The 22490-nt window shown below is 38.4% G+C and overlaps 1 protein-coding gene across 1 annotated transcript in view; it reads left to right on the top strand.

Annotated features, from left to right (window-relative positions):
- The window catches only part of MTDH (metadherin), a gene marked incomplete at both ends in the record, with an annotated part of 29018 nt that overhangs the window by 3530 nt on the left and 2998 nt on the right, over positions 1-22490 (top strand). The window contains 10 exons of the mRNA XM_079533406.1: positions 2292-2396; positions 7305-7386; positions 7852-8031; positions 9419-9487; positions 11521-11772; positions 15458-15544; positions 19100-19198; positions 20657-20784; positions 21309-21428; positions 22319-22438. Of these exons, the coding sequence (XP_079389532.1) occupies positions 2292-2396; positions 7305-7386; positions 7852-8031; positions 9419-9487; positions 11521-11772; positions 15458-15544; positions 19100-19198; positions 20657-20784; positions 21309-21428; positions 22319-22438 (1242 nt within the window). The remainder of the gene's footprint in view (positions 1-2291; positions 2397-7304; positions 7387-7851; positions 8032-9418; positions 9488-11520; positions 11773-15457; positions 15545-19099; positions 19199-20656; positions 20785-21308; positions 21429-22318; positions 22439-22490) is intronic.

Genomic DNA, 22490 nt, shown 5'->3' with positions numbered 1-22490 from the left:
CAGCAGGCAAGTTCAGAAGTTTGTTTGGAAATGAATATTATAGGCAGCATCATTCCTGCTCTGACATTATTTCACGTCTTCCTGTAGCTGTTTGAATCAGACAAAAGAAGATGATATATAATAAACTGCAGCAATTGGATGAATTAATATTGTTGATGGAAGTTGGGTATGTATCACTGTGAAGTCTTAAGCTTTGCCTTTTAGGCTGTCGTTGCATTTTTAAAAGAAATGCCCTTGAATACTATGGAGAAGCTTCTGCTACTGTTATATCCAAAAATGGTCACATGAATTTTGCTTAAAAGTCTATGATTCATCTGTGGGCAGGAATAAAATGTGGAAAGCTTCCACCGAGAAGGCAAATATTACAAATATTCAGGGAGAAATGCGGTTTCTGTGAGAGTATGGATTTTAGAACGTACTTGTGATGGCTGCTGTTTACATGATCAGATGATCGAAGTGTTTCAAGTGGTCAGTGGTTTTAAGTGGGTGAGTTTTTGTGGAGGGTTCTTACTGGGTATGAATTAGTTTATTCCCTCTGAGAAATGGCTGTTTGTTTTTGAAAGCATTAAAACTTAAATTGAAATGTTGATAAAGTGTGATTTTCGTGCTGAAGGTATGTATGTTATACCAAAGAAGCAAAGCCCTGTGCAGAACTAAAAGAAGTCAGCGGGCTGTGAACATCTCTGAAGCAATTCTGAGAGCAGATGTGGCAGCTGTACTCTCTAGATACAGTGCTGAATAACCCACGTTCTTCCTCCGGACTTGAAACATCGTGGGTATTGCCATAGATTAAAAGGCATCCTGCCACTAACAGCAGAGCTGTATGGCATCTAGAGGAAATCAGGTTCAAGAACTCATGCTGGCTATGGGTTATTTTCCAAGATTGAATGTCAACTCCTTGGTGTCTCTGTGGAGCCTTGTTCTGGGAGCTTTGTGAGAGGAACTTCTGGATGGTTCTGAGATGCAGTTCTAGAAAATATCTTTCATTTTCAGAATGCTGAGGGATCTGTTGCAAGTTAGATATAAAAAGCCTAATTTAAGGCAGGTTATTGCAAAGGAGGAGTTGAGTGATCTGATCTTTTAATTTCTATTAATAGATACAAAATAACAAGCTGGCATGCTAGCCGGCTACAGTAAGCAATACTATGATATGCTCTGGTGAGAGCATGCCAAGGGTGCTCTGTAAGCATAATGTAGCATGGCAAGACATAATTCCAGTTACAGTGAGGAGTGGTGTAATGCAGAGGTAAGGTAGCTCATGTCTTTTAATAAACAAAATAATGATAATACGTGAATTTGTTTAAGCTTCTTTTGAATTGATCTTTTACACAGGAAACATTTTTGCCCCAGACAGTAAAGCAACTGTGAAGTAGTTATTTGTGCTTATCATGCTAAATTAGGTGAAAGTTTGATGCAGAAATCATTATGAATAACAAGAAACTCGTGTAGACGCAGTATCAATTAATACCTTTGATAATTGATTTTCACCCAATTAGGTTAGTGTCTAGCAGAGTAATACTTTAGATTCTTTCAACTCTGCAAGCACAATAATATCACCCTTAGATTTGTTTTAACATTACTTTAGATTATTGTCTTTCTGCATAGACAGTGTGCAAGCTAAAGGATTTGCTTTTCCTGCCAAAGGTGATGATCAGACTAATGGCTGTGCAGAGTTTAACTTCATTATTGTGGCAACTTTTGTAAAGTAATACATGCCAGTTTCCTTCCCTTTATTACTATGTGAGGGGAAGATGGTAGGCTAACAAAGTCTGACTGTCTGAACAGAACAATGGAGATAGCCTTTGTTCGTGCTGCATGTTTGACTTCTGATCTATGTTCTGTGAAGTTGAACTTGTGAAGGAAGTGAGGGTTATGCACAGATTTAGAGAATAAAGTGCAGAAATTTGTTCAAGCTAGGAGTAATTTAGAAAAATTCGAGCTCATTCCTGAACTGCCACAAAGTGCTAAATATGCTCATTTAATGACTTAATTTGCAACACATGCAGATGTAGCTGTTCTGAAAGCTAGTAACTTCTTGAAATTTGCATTTTGATTAGTAATTCCTGTGAGAACGGAGATAAAATGAAGGAACTTCTGTTTTGTTTCCATTCTCATTTGTACATTTGGTAAATGTGCAATTGCTGCGAATATTTCGAGTCCTTATCCAAAATTCCCTGTGCTCACAGGTACTTCTCAGTCAACAAACAGTTGTTTCGGTAATTATGTTGCTCAAGCTTTGCTGCTTCTGCTTTCTCCAGTTTTTTTATTAACTGCCCTTCTTGTTTACGCAGCCTAATGGACGGTCTTTCCTTGATGTATCTGAGGATGAAGTGATACAGCCCGTCCGTAAGGAAAATACAAAGCAGCCGTCGGATGCAGAAAAGAAGAATGAAAAGGTCAGTTATGGGTTTGAAATGAAAACGTGGAAGTTTAATGCACATGGTTTCAATATCGTGTAGCTCTGCTTGTGATTGGAATTCCTACTGCTTATTATGAGCAAGGGGATGTGTTTCTTGCTATGAAGAGCACTAATCTAATGTGTTGGAAAGAGCCAGCAGTATTTTCTTAACTTCTGAGATCATGCCTTATCATGGGTCGTTTGCATCAAGCAAAACAAACCCCATGCTGAACACTGATAACGTTGTTAGCAATTTGGAAATGTTAATCCTAGAGAAATTAAGTTTGTTTAATCATTGCTGGCTTCTGTGGAGGTACAGTGTAATGATAGTATTGTTACGTGGCACAACAATAGAGGAGCTACTATTGAAAGGATTGAGACCTTGTGCTTGCTTATTTCTTTTGTCAGATGTATCCACTAGTGTTTGGAGATCTTAATTTCTGGTGACAAATAAGGGCTTTGAAGTCCGGTTCGAGCTTTTTGTTATGCAAATTGAGCAGCTGTGTTAGAACATCCTTTTCCAAGCACAGTCTGTAGCTTTACATAGAAGGTAACTATACTAAATGTTTGGTTTGTTGTTGGTTTTTTTTCCCCGAAGGACCAGTCTCTTCTAGTTTTATCACAAATGCTCTCCCTCCTAGGCAACATAAGTGGATTTATGGTAGGCCTCTGACCAAAAATTTTGTTTTGGTTCTTTTTGATAACATTGTATGTGAAATTTTCCTTCTGGCATGGATTTCTGAAGATGCATAATAGATATCCTGGCTTGTGCTGCAGTGAAGACTAGGCTGTCAATTTTGTTCTGATCTGGTAAAGGCTGTTGGTTTTCTTTGTATTCTTGTGTAATAGGGCTGATTAAAAAATCGCTATTTAAAAAAAATATATACACATATTTTGACAAAGTAATGTAACTCAAATCGTTTGATATATTTAAGCATAAATTAATAGAACCATTTTCTTCAAAAATGTGTTTGCTTTGCCTTTACTGAGGAGTATTGGAAAGTGAAATTAGTATGCTCAAGCAGTCAGAAAACAGTATTTAGTTACTGTAATGAGTTTAGCTCACTTAAGCTCTTTAAGTTGCTTGACTTTTTTTTTGTTTGTTTTGCAGTTAGTATGTTGGCTAAAGCACAAACTGTTCCTGTGAGTTAACTGTATCGTGTCAGTTGGCTATAGAGCTCTGAAAGCTTTCATCATTGCAAACAGACTTCTCTGTGAAATGGCTTTGCCTTAAAATTTCATGCAGCACACTGCTTTTTCTTCTCCATGAGTCACATATCAGATTGACTTTGTGGGTTTTTTTTCAAGGGCAGAACAAAATGGGATCCTAAAGGAGTAACTGCATTTATATTCTTAACTTTCACTTTATCTTAAGTGGCTTTCCCAGTAGGTAAGGTGTTTAAATACTCAAATTGAGCCTTACCGTAAAATTGCCAGCATAGTAATGTGAATTTTGAAATGTTAAACTGGAGCTGCAGCTCTGTGAAGTCAGTACATAGATTCTTGCTCCTTCCCCAGATTAGGTTTTCATAGCTCTTTGACTCTTGGAGGAAGCCTGGGAAAGCATATTTGCCTCAGGAATTGATTGTTGCCCTTCAGTTAAAAACAGCCCCAAGAACTTGCTGTAAGCTACGTGTAATTTTACAGACATCAAATTATTTGGTTAAGCCTCTTAGGGCATCTGTTGTGTTTGTAACATTATATGCCTGCTAAGGAGAATGTTGGGGGTCCTGTGTAGGTGTTCTTTCTTTGTATGGCTTTAGGTGGGTGGTGTAAATTGATGGCTGGGATTTAAGCAGCGCGTGTGCGTAGATATATGTGAATATATATATATATATATATATATATATAAAAATCTGTGACCTGAAGGGTATGATTTTTATGTTACTGCTGTGCTTTAATATATGCTTTTGGTGAAAAACAGCACTTTGCTTGTTTCAGTATTTCTTACCTTTTTCAGCGTTGTGAGGTTTGTGGATGTTTTTTCACAATAGATGCTGCTTCTTGTTCTGCTTTGTGAGGAGGGGAAGCTTTGGATGATGGCTCAGTTGTGGTTGTTTCATACAGTTCATCATTTCGACACTGAATAGTTTCTTCCCTTTTTTCCATTTTAGTGACTTGCATGGTACAGAGTGCTTTAGTTTTTAGTATGTGGAACTTAAAAAGAGTCAAAAAAAAGTATTTTCTAATGAGACTGTAAGATCTTAGAAGCTTGTTCTGTTTGTCAGTACACAAAACTGCCTTGTCTTGAATACTAGAAATAAACAGCCCATTGGGGATGAAGAAGAAAGGCTTATTTTTCTATAGTTTGCTCTTGTGGGTTGTGGGACTGGGGTGGGAGCATTTGTTTTACAGACCTAAGTTTTGGCCAGCCTGCCAAGTTCCTCATGTTCTCTTTGGCTGGTGGCAGACCCAACACTGGCAGCTTTCTGTGTTGCAGAAACTGACACTTTGAATGAGTAGGATTCTTGCAAAATGATTGGCTTGTTTGCTCAAAAACATTTAATGTCTTTAACCTTTGGCAGTCAGTTTGTAACCAAGATAATAATGGCTGTTACAGCACTCAGTTTTGCAGGTGATGAATAAGTGGTACCTAATTATAGTTCTAGCTTTAGAGATTCAGCTGTAGTGACTGAGGCTAAGAAAGCAAGTATCTTTTCAATATTTAAATCATTGACTTTTTGAAAAACAAACCTTGTTTTCAAACCTGCAAAACATTGGATTTTCATGAGAAGTGTAAAATTTGTTTCTCTGTAAAATCAAGTTATTTAAGAAACTGAAGTTATAACTTAGCTGTTTAAGATGACCGCTTCTCTATCTGAAAGACCTGTGATGACTTCTGAGGTGTTCCCTTAGTATCAAAGGACAGATGAGCAGTGATGGCTTTGTGGACATCTCTCAACTTCCAATCTCAATGTAGCTGAGAATGGAAAATGAATATACGATAAAGTCACCAATCTCCTTTCAAATTAAGTTGAAAGAAGCAAGCCATAATAGTTTTTCATGTTGTCTGCTGTCATTTTTAATTCTTTACTTGGAAAGTGCTCTGGCAGGTAATCTGGGTTATTCATGTTTTTGGAACCACTTCTTCCCAGATTGCTTTTGAAACTGGCCCTACTTTTTTGGAGACTCCAGGAGCTAAATAGCCAGTATGTGGGTAAATGTAGTCTGCTGAGCAAACTTGGAAGATAATTCTGTTTGTATGCATATTATGCAGTAAGCAGTGAGTTAACTGCTCTGGTCACTTCTGTAAGTGCTGCAGGTATGTTGATACAACACTACATACAACCAGTGGTGTTTGTATTAGCTGTGGCGCTGCATCAACAAGCTGTGCTGCTATCAGTACCAATGTTGAAGCTATGTGGTTGTTTTGGAGCATGCTACTCAAAGGCATGTACATTACTTAGCAGTTTGGAGCCATGCGATATCTACTGCAACTGTGGTGTTAACTTGGTTGTTAGCAATCCTAGAGAGATAGATATTCAAAAAGAGTGTATCAAAGACTTGCAAATTGTGTGGTCTGAACTCAAGTGAAAAGCAGGCAATTAGGCTTTGCCCAGTTATTAGGCTTGCTCTGAATGTCCAGGAAGACACTGGTGTGCTGGGAATACTGTTAGTATATTCATACAAAAAATGTGAGACAGTGAGAGCTGGAGCTTAATTTGAGTAAATAGCCTTCTCTCTTTAACAACTCACTTTTTTTTTTTTTCCATTGAGATTTATCTAGTAGTTCTTCACTAGATTGAAAAGCTTTTCAGCATTGTCTTTTCTTTCCAAGAAGGCAAGCAAGTCATTTTGTCATCACTTTAGCTTATCAAAACATTGAATTCTGGGGCTTTTCTATATTATACTCTTTTGATTCTTGTGTCATTTTTCTTTTTCTTTTTCCTCCTTCAACTACCTGTTGCACCAAAACTACTGGCAAAGGTTGTCATCTCTGTTCCTATTCATTTACTTCTGACTGTATAGCTAAGAAGCAATGACAGTAGAAACCTTAATATAAAAAAACAAATTCTGTATATATATTGTATGGGCTGCAATCATAGTTGCAATTTTGAAGTCATTTTCCATGCTGGAGTTCTTTTAACTTTTTTTTAAAGATGTCACTGGCCTTCTTTAGTGACTGAAGGAACTGGGGCTGTTTTGTCTGGGGAAAAGGAGGCTGAGGGGAGACCTTATCGCTCTCTTCCAATATCTGGAAGGTGCTTACAGTGAGAGCGGGGTTGGTCTCTTCTCACTGGTGACAGGTGAGGGGAAATGGCCTCAAGTTGTACCAGGGTAAGTTTAGGTTGGATATCAGGAAACACCTCTTTACAGAAGGGTTGTTAAGCACTGGAATGGGCTCCCCAGGGAGGTGGTTGAGTCACCATCCCCAGATGTGTTTAAAAACCGTTTGGATGTGGTGCTCAGGGACATGATTTAGCGGAGAGTTTTTAGAGGTAGGGTGGTATGGTCAGGTTGTGGTTGGACTCAGTGATCTTTAAGGTCTTTTCCAAGCTGAGCAATTCTATGATTCTATGATTCTTTTATTCTTCACATAGAACGCTATACACATTTTGCTAGAGTGGAATCTTTCTGCCAAATAGTACATATTCCTCTGTGATTAGAACTCTCCCAGCTTAGCTTCTTCCTCTGGGATTTGTACTCTGTAGAATAAGTGCTTGCTCCTAACACTTGCATACTGTGCAAGTCTTTCATGTCCCTCAGCAATCTTAGTTTGTTTAGGAATCGGTATTGTTTGGTACATTTTTCATTTTCAACTGTCTGCACAGGAGGTTTTAAGGAAAATCTATTCAAATTTGCCTGTGTTCTACTGATTGTTTTTTGTTTGTTTGTTTTATTTGAAAATCTAAATTGCTGTAGTGTTCGCTAAGTAATTAAGATAATGCTTTTTTTCTTTCCCTAGTCAAAGAAGAAAAAGAAATCGAAGGGAGATGCTAAAACTGCTCCGGATTCATCACGTCTAGATGGAAAGGAAGCTGATGAAGGTACAGAGCACAAAATGTAGTTAGGTTTATTTTGACTTCTGTGCTACTTAAGAACTACTTGCATGTGATTCAGTAATGGGAAACTCATTTTGTCATATCTATGGAATTCTGTTAAATCTGATGTTAATGGAAATCTGATCTTTGAAACAAGTTTGTTGAGTTGTTAGTGAAGCAGTTGAAGTTGTTAAACTTACAGAAATTGAGAGTAGTCACAAATAATAGCTCATTTTATCCATGTTTGCTTTGTAAGGCAGATTATTGCATTGCATCCGGAACAACACTTACCTTTGGCCAGTCATTCGTTTTCTCAGACTAATGCTGAAGTTGATTGCCACGTCTGTGATTTTTTTATTTTTATTTTTAAACTGAACCTGTTTTCAGTCTTCAGCTTGATAGGAAACAAGGTAAAACTGTCATTTTTTTCTCTTTAACTTTGTGATGTTTTCACTTTGGGGAACATTTTAGGTACCTGGGAAACGAAAATCAGTAATAGAGAAAAGCGTCAGCAGCGCAAGCGCGACAAGGTGATGACTGATGGTGGTTCAGGAGAATCAAATCTCCAGGGGGCAGAGAACACAGCTGCTGTATCCATTGAACAACTCATGCCCCCACCATCACTTCCAGTTGGTCTCAGAAAAAGTAAAGGTATGATGGTTTAGAGACTTCTAGAAAACGCTTGAATGCTTAAATAGTGACTGTGTTGGAAGTGTAGTTGGTATATTTGGAGATGTAACTCAAGAAAAGATTATTTCAAGCCATGTAAAGATTAGTTTTCAGTGTTCAGAAATACCGTTTTTTAAGCCACTCATGTGGGAGAGATCAGGGGAAGGCATTCTGGGGTAAATGGCAGAGGCAGGCCATACATCTCTACTCTCATGTTTGTGCTCCACTGACTCTGACCTTGATGATCCTGGAAGCTTCAAACTCACCCACAGCACTGTTGCAGCCAGCACCAATTTCTCAAATTATTGATTATTTCCTTGTGGCAAGATCATGCCTATGAGTTCTCTACTGAGGTCATTTACTGCTTAACATGTAGACTTTTGTTTCAGTTTCTAGTTTATTAGTGCCTGCATTGAAGTGATTCATGGTGGTGGGGCATCTGGCTGAAGTTCAGTAGTCAGTTGTGGCAGCTAAGGTTTCAATAGGGAAATGTAAGCTTTTGTGGCTGCTGTTGTTTCAGAAAGTTGCATGGGTTTAAAGAGTGTGTAGGCATAGGAACTCATATTTGGCTGTAGCTGAGCAGAAGCTAGAAGAATACAGGCATAGTTCAGCTTTGTAGCATACTTTTAGCCTGTCAATATACTTGGATCTCTAATTTCATGAAACTTGTTGTTCTAGGAAAGTGACAAGAAGACCAAACCTAGCTACTGTCTTGTACTTTAGAATAATATATTGAAACTTCCATGCTTTAATGATTTTGTTTTTTTAACTGATGCTTGTTTGCACCAGTGGCTTGCTCTTTGAAAATTGGATCAGTTGTTTCCAGTTTTCCTTATTTTATCCATTTATGTACAAACATCTTCAACAAATAACTCCAGCTGTAGGTATTTCTGGCAGTGCATGACTACTGTAACCTCTTTAGACAGAGCCCCCTGTGCATATGTTCTAAGGTATCACTGTACCAGATCAATATGAAAAGAATCAGTTATGTCTCGTGTTCTCGTGGTAAGGCAAAGGTTAGAAATAGCTTTATGTTTCTGAGCTACTTAGAGCTTCCCTTGGTTGGAAACTTGCAGCTTCTGTTTTGGATTTCTGCTCCTCGTTCTTAAGGAAGCCATAGCTAGAATGATTTGAAATGTGCAGTTACTGGCTGTATAGGCCCGTAATGGTCTTCAAGTGTTTAATCTGTCTGTAAGAATCAACGGTATGAGAAACAGCATTATTTTTATTCTTGAGTTCCCTGGAAATAGCTTCATTTACTTTGAGGTACTGATAATTGTTTTCTTTAGATATCTAAATAATGAATGCTCACATATTTGCTGGTCTTTGCAAAAACATACTCTAGCTCTGTCTCCTGCCTCTTTTCCAGGTGATACTCTTTTGAATGTGCAAGTTAGCAGCTCTAAACCTTCAAAGGGGGAATCATCAGTTCCACAAGGTAAAAGGTTTTTGTTGCTAGGCATCCTAATTAACTGGAAATGTGTTTTAAGGAAGTGAAAACAAACTGTCAGTGCAGGATGTTGCATGGTTACTAATTTAGAACTCTATTATACAGCTGGTTTTTTAGCTATGCAGATGTTATATTTCTAAGTTGCAGGTGGTGCTTAACATGTGGAAAGTGATCTTACATCTATTGGGGTGTATAAAACAAAAAGTGCCTAGAAATTTCATGCAGATTATCTGCTGTACACGTTACTTACAGAACAATAAAGCTTATTCTCAAGCTCTGGTTAAAAATCCCCTTGTGCTAGTTTTTCAAACTTTTTTCTGTTAATGAGTTACTGACATAAAGAATTAATATATGTTAACTTATTTCAAAGATAAGCCCTGATTTTCATAGTTTGCACTCATTGCAGGTTATGCATGCTTGGGTTATTCAGCTCTTTCCATTCTCCTTTGAGAACCATGCTGTAAATGCTTTCATTTTGAGAATGACTTTATTTGTCATATGTGTAATTTCGCTATGTTAGACTATGATTTGGGTGGTGAATCTCAGTGGCTTCTTGATAAGAGACATTGACGTGGTGGTGATTAAATTTTGGTATTGTGAACAAAGGTGATTGTTTTTCACAGCCAACACTCGGTATTTCTTTAACCAAGAACACTCATTGTGTTTAAGGCAAGTCAACAGATGAGCTATTGAAAGCACCCAGGTCCAGAGTGCATCACTGCTAGTTCTTGGGAGCATTGATTCACATGCTGACTTCATGGACCATAGCTCAGAAAGGAGAAACCATATTCTACAGAGCTTCAAAGCTTTGTAGGAAGCAATGATTTAAGTTGCAGTAAGGAGTATTCTGACTGGGCATGAGAAGGAAAGTTCTTAGTAAGTTTGCCCAGAGGTGGTTTGAACTCTCAGCCTTAATGATTTCCAGAACTTGAGTAAAGTGATAAAACTTTGAAGTTAACTCAGTTAGCAGAAGGTGGAGTTTAGTGACTTCCAGAGATCCATTCCAACCTTAAGTTTTCTGTAATTTCTGTGAAAAGTTGCTGGTTGTACAAAAAATTTATGTAAGTGATGTGAGAACAGTTTGATAAACATAATCAGACTTTTACTTTAGGACTTCAGCTGTCTTCTTGCAAGGCTGCAAAACAGTTGCTTTACCAGCTATGCTATAGTTTCTGTGTGTTTGCTATTTCTGTTGTCTTCTGTGAGATGTTTATTGACGGAGTGTAACAGCTCTGGAGTTGGGTAGATAAAGAGCAGTAGGTCTAGATACAGGGATTGGGATGTTACAGATGTCTGTGTTTGGAAATAGGATTTGTCTAGGAACATGTAGTAACAACTCAGCAAATAATTTCCTTTCCAGTGATGCTGCCTTGAATGTCTTTTTGCTGCCTGAGCGAAATTTATTTATGAAATAAAATATTTTGTCTGTAGCTTTTGTAAGCATGTTATGCTGATGTAGCTGAGTATTTGTGTTATGTTCTTGATATACAAATATCATGCAGATTGGCAGTTTTCTTGTTTTATGATGCATATTTCTTTTAAAAAAAAAAAAAAAAAAAAAAAAAACTGATAGGGCCCTTTGAGGAAGGTTTGTCATGTTTAGGAAGTGAGTTCTTGAAAGTATGTATGAAACTTGCCTTGACTAGTAATTCCTTGGTGCAGTAGACTGTTGTAGGCCAAGGTTTGTGACCTTAGTGAGGTCTTACCATGTTCTTTTCCCTCTAAGTTGATGGACTCTAGTTAATGATAGCTATGCTGCTAGTAATTTCCACATAGCATTCAGAAAGCATTTTCTACTCCTTGGTCATTTCTTTCACTTTGTGCTTAGAGAACTGTTGTATGTTACCATAGTTACGAAACAGAAATTACTCTCTGCTCAGTACATGAGACTCTACAAACCATCAGATCACCATGTAAGAGAAATTATCCCTTTTGTTTTTGAATTAAAAGAAAAAAAAGTCTGTTTAATTATTCATCCAGTTTGTATTTTAAATGCTGTTTTTATTATGCTTTTATTAAAGTTTCCCCAGGATTAAATGAAAGCCATACAGTAAATGGTGGAAGCTGGAATGAGAAGCCTGTAAAAATCTCCTCACAGATTGGTGTAGGAGAGGAAAAATGGACTCCTGTTTCCTCAGCTACAGCTGGGAAGAGGAAGACTGAGACATCTGCCTGGGCCCAAGATGCTGCAGATGCAAACGGGAATGGAAAGGACTGGGGTGTAACCCTGGTGAGCAGGCCCTGGAAGGAGCGTTCTTTGTTCACTCCCATTGGTAAGCTGTTCTGAGAAAAAATTGCATCACTTAAATGTTCTTACATAATTTTTTGTAATGAATTCCTGAATAGCTTTACGCTGCTATATATATTCTAATGTATTATATTAGAATAATAATTGAATGGTGTAGTGAAATGTGAGCTAAGCATTTTCTGTTTCTTGTAAGTTCTGTTGGCTTCATCTATGATCTATGAAACATCATCTGTGTTTCTGATTACAGCTTGACTGGACTTTATCTGAAATAAAATTATTTATTTGTAGGAAGCAATTTTCTTATTTTCCTAAAATTCTGAAGTTGCATAGTTAAGTCTTTGTGGAATGTAACTTTTTTTTTTTTTTTTTAACATATTTCTTATAACATTAATGTGGTCTGTTGACATAACACAATCAAACCAGCTAGACTTAGTTTGAAGAAGAGGGGGCTCCAAAGAGACCTCACTGTGGCTTTCTTGAATAGGAGAGGGAACAACTGTTTATTAAAGTGGACAGTGACAGGACAAGGGAGAATGGTTTTAAACTGAGACAGGGGAGGTTTGGGTTAGGTATTAGGAGGAAGTTTTTCACTCATAGGTTGGTGAAGCACTGGAACAGGTTGCCCGGGAAGGTTGTGGATGCCCCATCCCTGGAGGCATTCAAAGCCAGGCTGGATGTGGCTCTGGGCAGCCTGGTCTGGTGGTTGGCGACCCTGCACGTAGCAGGGGGTTGAAACTGGATGATCTTTGTGGTCCTTTTCAACCCAGGCCACTCTATGGTTCTATGTCTTTGGCAGGCATTTGTTTAGATTTCAGAAAAGAAGAGTATTTAGATCTTGTGGCAGATTTAGCGTTTCACTGATTATTATTTTTTTCCCCTTTTTTCTCATTAGAAATTATTTTTTAATCTTTTGTAGTACAATTTTTAGCCTTTGTTACTTACACTGTTCTGAATAATAAGAGATTTTTTCATTTGTCTGTGGAACAGCCTTTTTATTTAGTAGATACTGTAATATTGTTTTTCCCACTGTTCAGATGCTAGTCACTTCTGGAAGTCATTGTTCTTCTATAGTCAGAAGCACTGCTATAAGTCTACACAGATTGCATTTGTTCCACATATGTTGAAGTGTGGCACCTGAATCTGGACTGTTGGAAGGATTTCTGTTGGCAGCTTTATTGTTGCCAAGTTGAAGGAAAGGTGTGCTTTGGTTTCTGTGTATTTCTTGATATTCCAGAAAGCTGTATTCTGGTTACATCATAGAATGGCTTGGGTTGGAAGGGGCCTCAAAGATCATCTAATCCTAAACCTGCTGCCAATTATTTAATCAGGTACTAGATCAGGTTGCCCAGGGCTCCATCTAATCTGACCTTGAACGCCTTTAGAGATGTGGCATCCACAGCTTTCCCGGGCAGTCTGTTCTAGCACCTCACCATCCTCTCAGTGGAAGATTTCCCAGAAATCTAGTCTGAATTTCCCTTCTTTTAGTTTATGACTGTTCCCCCCGTCCTATAAGGCTGTACTTTGTATTCTAATACAGTGTTACTTATTGACTGAAATCTTGTTTTCTTATGGAGAACAGATCATGTTTGACCAGGCTGATATGCTTCTGGTAAAATGACAGGATTTGTAGATGGAGAACAGTGGATATCCTTTTTCCATAACTTCAGGAGTGCTTTCACTATTGTCTCTAACAGCATGTTCTGTATCCAGGTTAGGGGGTTCAGCTATGGATGGTTGGAAGAAATGATTAGGTTCAGAGATCGTACTTTGCCTGGAGGCTGACAATGGGGCCTTTATCATCTTTGTAAATGATCTGAAGGAGATGATGAAGTGCAACCTGCATCACGTTTCCAGATTACAGAAAACCTTGAGGAACCAGCTGATGCCATCCAGATCAGGGGTGCCATCCAGAGGGACATAAACTGGCTGGTGGAATGGCCCAACCAAACTAGAACAAGGACAAATATAATGTGAAGTTCTGCACCTGGGAAGGAGGAACCCCGAGCTGGGGAATGACAGTCTGGGAAGCAGCTTCATTGGAAAGAAGGGAACTGGTGGACACAAAGATAGAAATGAGCCAGCTGGCCATGGGCCCTGGCGCTGTGGACACCAGCAGTGTTCAGGGCTGTATTAATAGGAGTCAGTCAGTTAACTGTGGTAGTAATTATCCCCTTCTACTAAGCACTTCTTGGATCTAATCTGGAATACTGTACCCAGTATGGGGGCTCCCCTGTGAGGAAAGGCTATTGATCTACTGGAATGAATGCAGCAAACTCAGAAATGGTCAGTTGTTGGAGCGCTTGCCCAGTGAGGAAAAGGTAAAGGAATGAGGCTCATCTTGCCTGGGGAAAGGAAGGCTTCAGGAGGACCTAATAGAGGACCTAATAGCAGCCTTCTAGAACCTGTGAGGTGTTTCTGGGAAGATAGAACACACCGTACAGTGGTGTACGGTAGAAAGATGAGTCAGTAGATTTGGACTGAATATAAGCAGAAACTTTTTCACCACAAGGCATTGTGTGTAGGTTGCTCCGAAAGTAATGCCTCCTTTTTATTTCTGTGGAAACTACAACAGGTACAAAGGGTATAACAATTCCGGTAGAGCAAATTCCCAGCCACAAAATACTGTTTTTTACCACAATCACTGCCATTAGCTAATTCATGCGGGTGAGTTGATTGTGGCTTGTCTTTTATATCATTTTTGCCACAGCTGAAAGGTACATTCATGAAGCATCCATAAATGTCAGAATTTTTTTGGTGTTGACAATTTCAGTGACATACCTTTATTTCATGTGTGCTACAGTGTCAAATGATGTTTTGTCAAACTGCCTCTCTCTAATACCTGACTCATAGCAATGAATGTAAGGGAATATTGGTGGGAGTTCATCCTCTACTGCCATACCACCAACATCTGCCTCTGATGTTGTGGGGCAACATAATAAATAGGAAGAGTAACTGTCAGGCAGCCCTTGCACAGTCTTTTTGGGTAACCAGTCTTCATCCTTAGAAGTTTTTAACGCCCAGCTGGATAGAATGCTGTGCATCCTGGTTTGACCTCACAGCTGGAGGAGGAGGGTGTACTGGGTACCTACTGAGGTCCTTTCCATCCTGATTTATTCTGTTTTGAAGCTTGTTAAACTCCTGGTAGCTTTTATGTGTAATCGGGGTCTTACCATCTGTTTCTTTTGACACAATTGTGCCACTGGTTATTTTGTCTTGTTTTCTGCTTTATGCTTCAGAGTCAATGAAATACATCTCGATTTTTTTTTAATCGGCATCTCCTATTTGTCAGATATATGACATATAAGCAATTTTCTGTAAGCTAGATGTAATCTACAGAACTAACATAAGATTTTTAATAGCTTAGGTGATTATAGTGGGGAAAATTACAGCAGTATGGGACTGAAAACACAATCAACTTCTCTAGATTTTATAGAAAAAAAAAAAAAGCTTGTTACATATAGGAAAGTCTGTAGAGAGAGGAAGATAGTTTGAAAATTACTTCAGTCTGAATGTTTACGCATTCGTGTCTCTTAACAGCACTGATTGTATCATTAATAATCAGTTTTGTAGAATGTTAACATGACTAGAACTTCCTCTGTTTTTCTCACTCTGTTCATCATTAAATAGCGAACTTCTTCAACATTGCCAGCAGTGTGAAGTTTGTTGTGTTTTTTTTTTTGTTGTTTTCCCCCCCCTATATTTCCCCACAGATGCTTGGAAGGTAGATGCAAGAATTAATACCTCTGAACAGAATTCTACTTCTTTCTCTTCTTTTGGATTAACTCCTGGAGTTTCTGGTATGTATATGCTTCCAAAGATCCTCCTCTCTGTTCCCTACCAGATGGAAATAGAATTTGCCAAATATTATTAATTTGTATCTTTTTTCAATGGTCTTTTGAAAAATAGTAGTAAATGTAAGCAAGTAGAAGACCTGCTTTGTGAAAGTCTGGAAAGCTTTTTGTCTTTTTTCTTATTATGCTCAAATAATGCAATAAAGTAAGTTTAAAATTGATAATCAAATGCTTGGTGTTGCTACATCTCAAGAGGAAGAGCTGAAAATTGCTTTCTAGGAAGCTCTGTTTATCCAGAATTGTGAGGGATTTTACTGTTCATTGATTGTTGGTTTCTTCATTTGTTTTCCTTCATGAAACTGAAGCTCTGCTTGAAAAATGTGTTCCATAAAATTCCCGAGTCCTTGCTCTTCAGGATGGATGAGAAAACTGAACTGCAGAGTTTTCTTGTTTTAAAGCATGAAATGGCTGCAGAGAGCAAACCTGGCTTCCTAACAAATCTTGTGTGTTGCACTACTGACATAAGTGCTTCAGTGATTTATTATGCAATAAAGGAATTGTGTGTCAGGTTTTCTGTTCTTGCTTTCTCCAATTACCGTGGAGCTTGGCATGGCTATTTTCTTTTAGAAAGTAGCTAGCTGAGTGCTCATGGGCTTTGACTTTTACTTGTATTGCAGTTTGCATCTTTACTGTAAAACTGGCGCTTGTTGTCTTATAGCTTACAAGTGCTTCTTTCTCTGTGCACTTCTGTGCCAGTTTAATAAAAAAATTGTAAATACCAAGGTCTGATTCACCATACTTTCCGAAGAGCCCTTAATGAAGGCTTATACAATTAAGACCTTTTGCTTAAGACAAAGCATTTTAATAAAATTTAATTTTCCAAGAGAGCCACTTGAATTCAAGTTCTGTTGCTACTCTGAAACTTAAGGAAATTCAGTTACTGAACTGGGAAAGGCTGATCTGTGATGCATCTGCTAGAGCGTCATTCCAGATTTAATTCAGAGAGAAGCATAAGTGAAGTATATTCATCATCTTTGTACATCAGCCAACAGTGTCATAATTCCATCCTAATGAATATTTACTGATTTCTGTTGTGACCAACTGGCAAAAGATGAGAATGTGGCAATATTCCTGTCATTTGAGGTATCTTTTGCAGAAGAGTTTATAAATTAGAGTGAACCAGATAGGACCATATATAGCTAGTTAAACTTCTTTATTTCAAAAATAAGTCTCATCATAAAATAGGCTAATTTCTTTTAGTCTCACGATTTAATTTTGTTTTTTTCTGAATTGTTTCTGCTTGCCCTATTTTTCAAAAATAATAATGTTAAATGTCTAACACTTACTATCATAGCTGGTATTGGTCTTGCTGTTTGTCATGCTGCCTTTGTGCTTCTGGAAACTTTTGCTTGAACTGAAAATTTGATTCTTAGTGAATAATTTAATTGCTTTATCTATAGTGCAAATGATCAAGTTTTTCTAGCTTTTTATTTTAGGCTATTCTTTATGAAACTGCAGAGTTGCACAAGGTGATTGAAATTCTATGGGTTGTAAAGTTACTGCTTTCCATTTGAGGAGACAGCTGCAAATCTTACAGAATGCTGTTATTCGTAGAATCATAGAATTCTTAGAGCTGGAAGGGACTTTTAAGGGTCATCTAGTCCAACTCCCCTGCAATGAAGAGGGACACTACAGTTAGATCAGGCTGCCCAGGGCCTGATCAGCCTGACCTTGAAAGTCTCCAGGGACAGGGCACCTGCTACATCTCTGGGCAACCTATTGCAATATCTCATCACCCTTAATGTAAAAGAACTTCTTCCTTATGTGCAATCTAAATCTCTCCGCTATTTTAGTTTGAAACCATTTCCCTTTGTTCTGTCACCACAGACCCTGCTAAAGAGTCTGTCCCCTTCTTTCCTGTCAGTCCCCTTTAGATATAGAAGAGCTGCTATTAGGTCATCTTGCAGCTTTCTCTTCTCCAGGCTGAAGAGCCCCAGCTGTCTCAGCCTGTCCTTATAGGAGATGTTCCATTCCGTGGATCACTTCTGTGGTGTTATTCTGGACACACTTCAACAGGTCTGTGTCTCTCCTGTACTGAGGTCTCCACATCTGGACACAGTGTTCCAGGTGAGGCCTCACCAGCACAGAGTAGAAGGGCAGGATCATTTCCCTCATTCTGCGGCCACACTTCTTTTGATGCAGCCCAGGATATGGTTGGCTTTCTGGGCTGTGAGGGCATATTGGTGCCTCATATCCAGCTTCCCATCCACCATTACCTGGAGGTCTTTTTTTGGCAGGGCTGCACTCAATCCTTTTATCCCCCTCTTTGTATTGGTAACAGAATTTACCTTGGCTCAGGTGCAAGATCTTGTTTGGATTTGTTGAACCTCGTGAGGTTCACCTGGGCCCACTGCTCAAGCCTGTCTAGGACCCTCTGGATGGCTTCCCATCCCTCTGGTTTGTTGACCTCACCCCACAGGTTGGTGTCATCTTCAAAGTTGCTGAGGATACACTCGATCCCACTGTTGATGTCATTGATGAAGATATTACAGAGTTTCAGGCCCAGCATCAACTCCTGGGGGGCATTACTTGTCACTGATTTCTATCCGAATGTGTAGCCGTTGACCTCCACCATCTGCACTCAGTCCTGCAGCTAGTTCTTCATCCAGCAGTCCACCCATCAAATCCATATCTTTCTGATTAGGTGAGAAGGATGTTGTGAGATACCATGTCAAAGGCCTTACTGAAGTCCACATAGATGACTCAGTGGCTCTTCCCTTGTCCATTGGTGCAGTGACACTGTCATACAAGGCCAGTAGGTTGGTCAAGCAGGTTATGGCCTTGGTGGAGCCATGCCAGTTCTCCCGTATCACTTCCCTGTCTTCCACGTATCTTAGCATTGCTTCCAGGAGGATCTGCTCCGTGGTCTTTCCTGGCACAGAGGTGAGACTGAGAGGTTGTTAGTTCTGGGATCATCATTTTTATCCTTCTTAGAAATAGGTGTGATGTTGTCTTTTTTCCAGTCAACAGGGATGTACTTCACCCGATTGCCACAACTTTTCAAATATCATAGAGAGTGATTTTGTGACTATATCAGCCACTTCCCTCAGGACTCTGAGATTCGTCTCATTGGAACCAATAGGCTTCAGGTTCTCCAGGTGGTCTCAAACCTGAACTTTGCTTGCAGTGGGAGGGATTTTGTTTCCCCAGTCCCCTCTACCAAGCCAAATATTTGAGGGCTGTGTAACAAGCTGTTATCAGTGAATAGCAAGGCAAAAAAGCTGTTTAAAAAATATATGTATATCTGTATTATCTCTTTTTTTTTTTTTTTTTTTTTTTTTTTTTTCCCCCCCCCCATAGTCTATTGACTTGACTTTGTTTTTCCTAGTTTTCTGGAAATATTTAATTTTGAAGAGCTTATAGTTTTTCTGTAGAGTATAGTCATTGAAATCAGACTCTGTTTTTCAATCTTCTGTCTTCCTTTGTTACTTTGCTTTGAATTTCTTCATCTAAGATAATTCAGGAAGTTTGCGACTTATAATTTCATTTATTCCCTTTCAGGATCCAACAGTGAATCAGTTTCTCAGGCTGGTACTTCTGATTTTCCATGGGATTTGAGTCACACTCAGCCCCCTGTTGATGATGAATGGTCTGGGTTAAGTATGTTCCTCTAAAATGTTCATTAACAAAAATTGTAATTGCCACAGCTCTACAGCATATATACTACTAGCATTCATAGCTACTTGCATTAGCCATTTGCAGTCGTGCATTAGTAGAGTAATTGAGTTTGCCTTTACATGTTTGTACCTTACTGAAGACTTTTAGTCTTACTTCCTTGTTTAGCAAGCATCTGGAAGTTCTTGTGTGTAAAAACAGTGATTTCTGCTTGGCGTTTATAAACGTTAACTTGATGCTTATTCTTCCCTTTCCTTGCTAATTGCAGAATAGACTTGCTTTTCCCAGCCTCTCTGGACAAGGGTCATAGTAGAGCTAGCAGGAGTAATGTAGTGAAGTTAGTCTTACATAAATACGTATTACTGAAACCACACCCATGAGGAAAGTTTTGTGGTGTTTACTTCTTGAATTGCCTTGTAATTGATATTTTTATTCAGTAAAATATAAGAATGCTTTTTCAAGAAAAACAATGCCTGCTGACCTCACTGACTTAAAAACTTGGTCAACAAACTGACCAAAGCTGCCTTGCATGTTACCTTCTCTCAGAAAACAGTGCCTTGTTAAATGACTTCAGAAGTAAAATGAATTGTTGCAGTCTTTGATTCCACCAGTTTTGCCAGGTACCAAATCATACAAAAACTTGTTCTCTGTCTGGTTCGTGGATGAGGGAAGCACATTTCAATTAATCATTTGGAAGTGATCAGTTTTACATCACAGGAGTGTAATTTATTCATATTTCTGGGCATGGAATGTTTATGGCTGTACATTCTTCTTATCAAGTAGTTTATTGATAGATACCAAGTAATTGAACTTTAATTACTTCCCCATTCCTATTAGTGCACTTCAGCTCTCAGTTATATATAGATAGATGTACCTTGCTGGTGTATCAGGTTCAATACAAGGAAGTTAGCTGCATGTGCAAAAACTGGATTTTTATATTTTATTAAAAAGACTGTATTTTTTTCTTTATTGCCCCACCATTAGTTTCTTAGACAAAGCTTATTAAGCGTTACATTTACTCAGTCAGACCTTTTTAGATAAATTGCTTTTAAAAAATTATTTCTAAACATCAGTGTTATTCACAGTTCATCCCAATTTCTTCACAAAGTAGGAAAAATTGAGATAAAGAACTTCTCTTAAATTTGTCCTTCTTTACATTGTCTGTATGAGTATTCTGAAGCAACTGCATCTAGATAGCTGTTGCTATGTCTAGTTTGTAATCCTATTGCTCTGTAAAACACTCAGAACTGACTCACTACTTGTCAGAGTCTACATCTTATTATTAAAATACTTAAATTTTTCAGAAATTCAGGGAAATGCCTCCTTATATCTTGGTATCAGGGAGAGTTCTCTGCATAGTATTTTTTTTTAATTATTTTTTAAGTCTCAAAGAGCACCTCTAAAGGATGAAAACATTCCTCAGAATCTTCTCAATCTTTGTAGATGGACTTTCTTCTGCTGACCCTAGCTCTGATTGGAATGCACCAGCAGAAGAATGGGGAAACTGGGTCGATGAAGAAAAAGTTGCTTCTGTTCCACAGCCTGAAGAGGCATTATCTGATGTTCAGAAGGTAAAAGGTGATATTTTCTCCTTAGCACCAAGACTTTGCCCTTACCACTGCTATTTCTTAAAGTAACTTAATAAAGGTGGTGATAAGGGTAATCTCTCATCTCCTCTACACTGATAAGAGCATTGTAATTTTGTTAATATGTAAAGATGGATGTTGCTAATGTGTAAAACAGAAACCAATTAGCTCCGCATCAAATCTTGCTGTCTCACCATAATGTAAGGTATTACCTTTCATTGTGTACTAATCAAGGGTTTGGATCCCTCCTCATAAATACTTCACACACCAAAAAAAATGTTGAGAAAAGCAGCATTTCTGTGCCACCGGTCCATTGTTCTCTGCTGCATTTTTCATTCCCAGCTGCTGTACTTCTGCTTTTAGAGAGTGTATAAAGAATGTGGTCTTCCCAAAATGAACAGATAAGATTGTGTTCACTTCCACTTTTATAGGCAGTTATAGACCTTGTAGCTAGTAATTTATGTATAGCATATAGAAAGGGTATTAAATATCTTATTTCCATGTTGAAGGCTTTAAGTAATGAAAGAGAAAAAGCAGAGCCAGTTCTTCAGAGTTCTACAAGTGGGAAGTCCAAGAAAAAGAAGAAGAAAAAGAAGAAGCATGGTGAAGAAGCTAACTCTCCTTCACAGGTAAATGGAATAAGATCAGTTTGTGAGGAATTCACAGAATCAGAGAGAGAGAGAGAAAATTTATTTATTGTGTAGTCTACTGCTCTTCTGCAAGTTAAGAGGTAAATGCCTGAGAGATTAATTTGTCAGTATTTCCTTTAATTTGATTGATACTCTGAATTGACTGGTAAATACATTGTAGTTCTGCTGGATTTATGGAAAACTTGGAACACATAGAAAGAACCTCAAATTGTTTTTGATAAATCAGAGTTCTGTACTGTAGAGAGGCTTTTAGCAGGCACTCTGCATGGAAGCGCTCCCTTCCTGCCTTTTGAAAGACAGCTGACCTCCTGTGCATGGCTAGCTAGGGGAACAAGGGAAATGTAAGTTCTCTTGTAGGTGTTCTTGAAGTGCAGTTCCTCTAGAATATAGTGGTTTCCAGAAATACTGTTGTAATTTACATGAAATATTAAAGATATTGATACTTAACTGCAGAAGTGCAGGTAAGCTATGGAAATCATATCTGAATTAGATGGCTACCAAAAGCAGATTGCAGTTGGCAATTGAAGTGTGTTTGAATAGCTGAAAACAAGTATTTTTCAAGTAGGAAAAATCTTTTGTCAAATCACGGTGAAAATAGATCCTGCTTTTCTGCCTGTGGTGGCAGCCATTCATAACAGCTTCTTCACAAAAAACGAAATTCTCAGTTGCATCTGGCTGGGTAGGTAAATTGGAGGGGGGGAGGCATTACTTCAGTCACACTTACTTTGGACTTGCTTCTTGTGATTGTCATGTTTTTAGTCTGAGATTATGTCTTACAATTGTTGTGATAAGACAATTCCTATCAAGAATTCTAGTTAAATACCAAATATTAAAAGGCTTCCCTTTCCCCTCACCCTCCCGCTTGGTAGGACACTGAAGAACTGGACAGAGAAGCTGGAGAGGAATTTCAAGAGGATACCTCAAAAGCTAAACCACAGCAGGAAATAGCTTTTTCTCTGAAGACCATAAGTACTAGTGAACCAGCTAAGGTATGAATACAAAATTGTATGATTTGATTTTTGAAACATGTAAAATGTATCG

Source organism: Tetrao urogallus, assembly GCF_951394365.1.
Source record: "Tetrao urogallus genome assembly, chromosome: 3".
NCBI lineage: Eukaryota > Metazoa > Chordata > Aves > Galliformes > Phasianidae > Tetrao > Tetrao urogallus.
The sequence above is the reverse complement of the archived record's forward strand: the minus strand, read 5'-3'. Positions and strand labels throughout refer to the sequence as shown.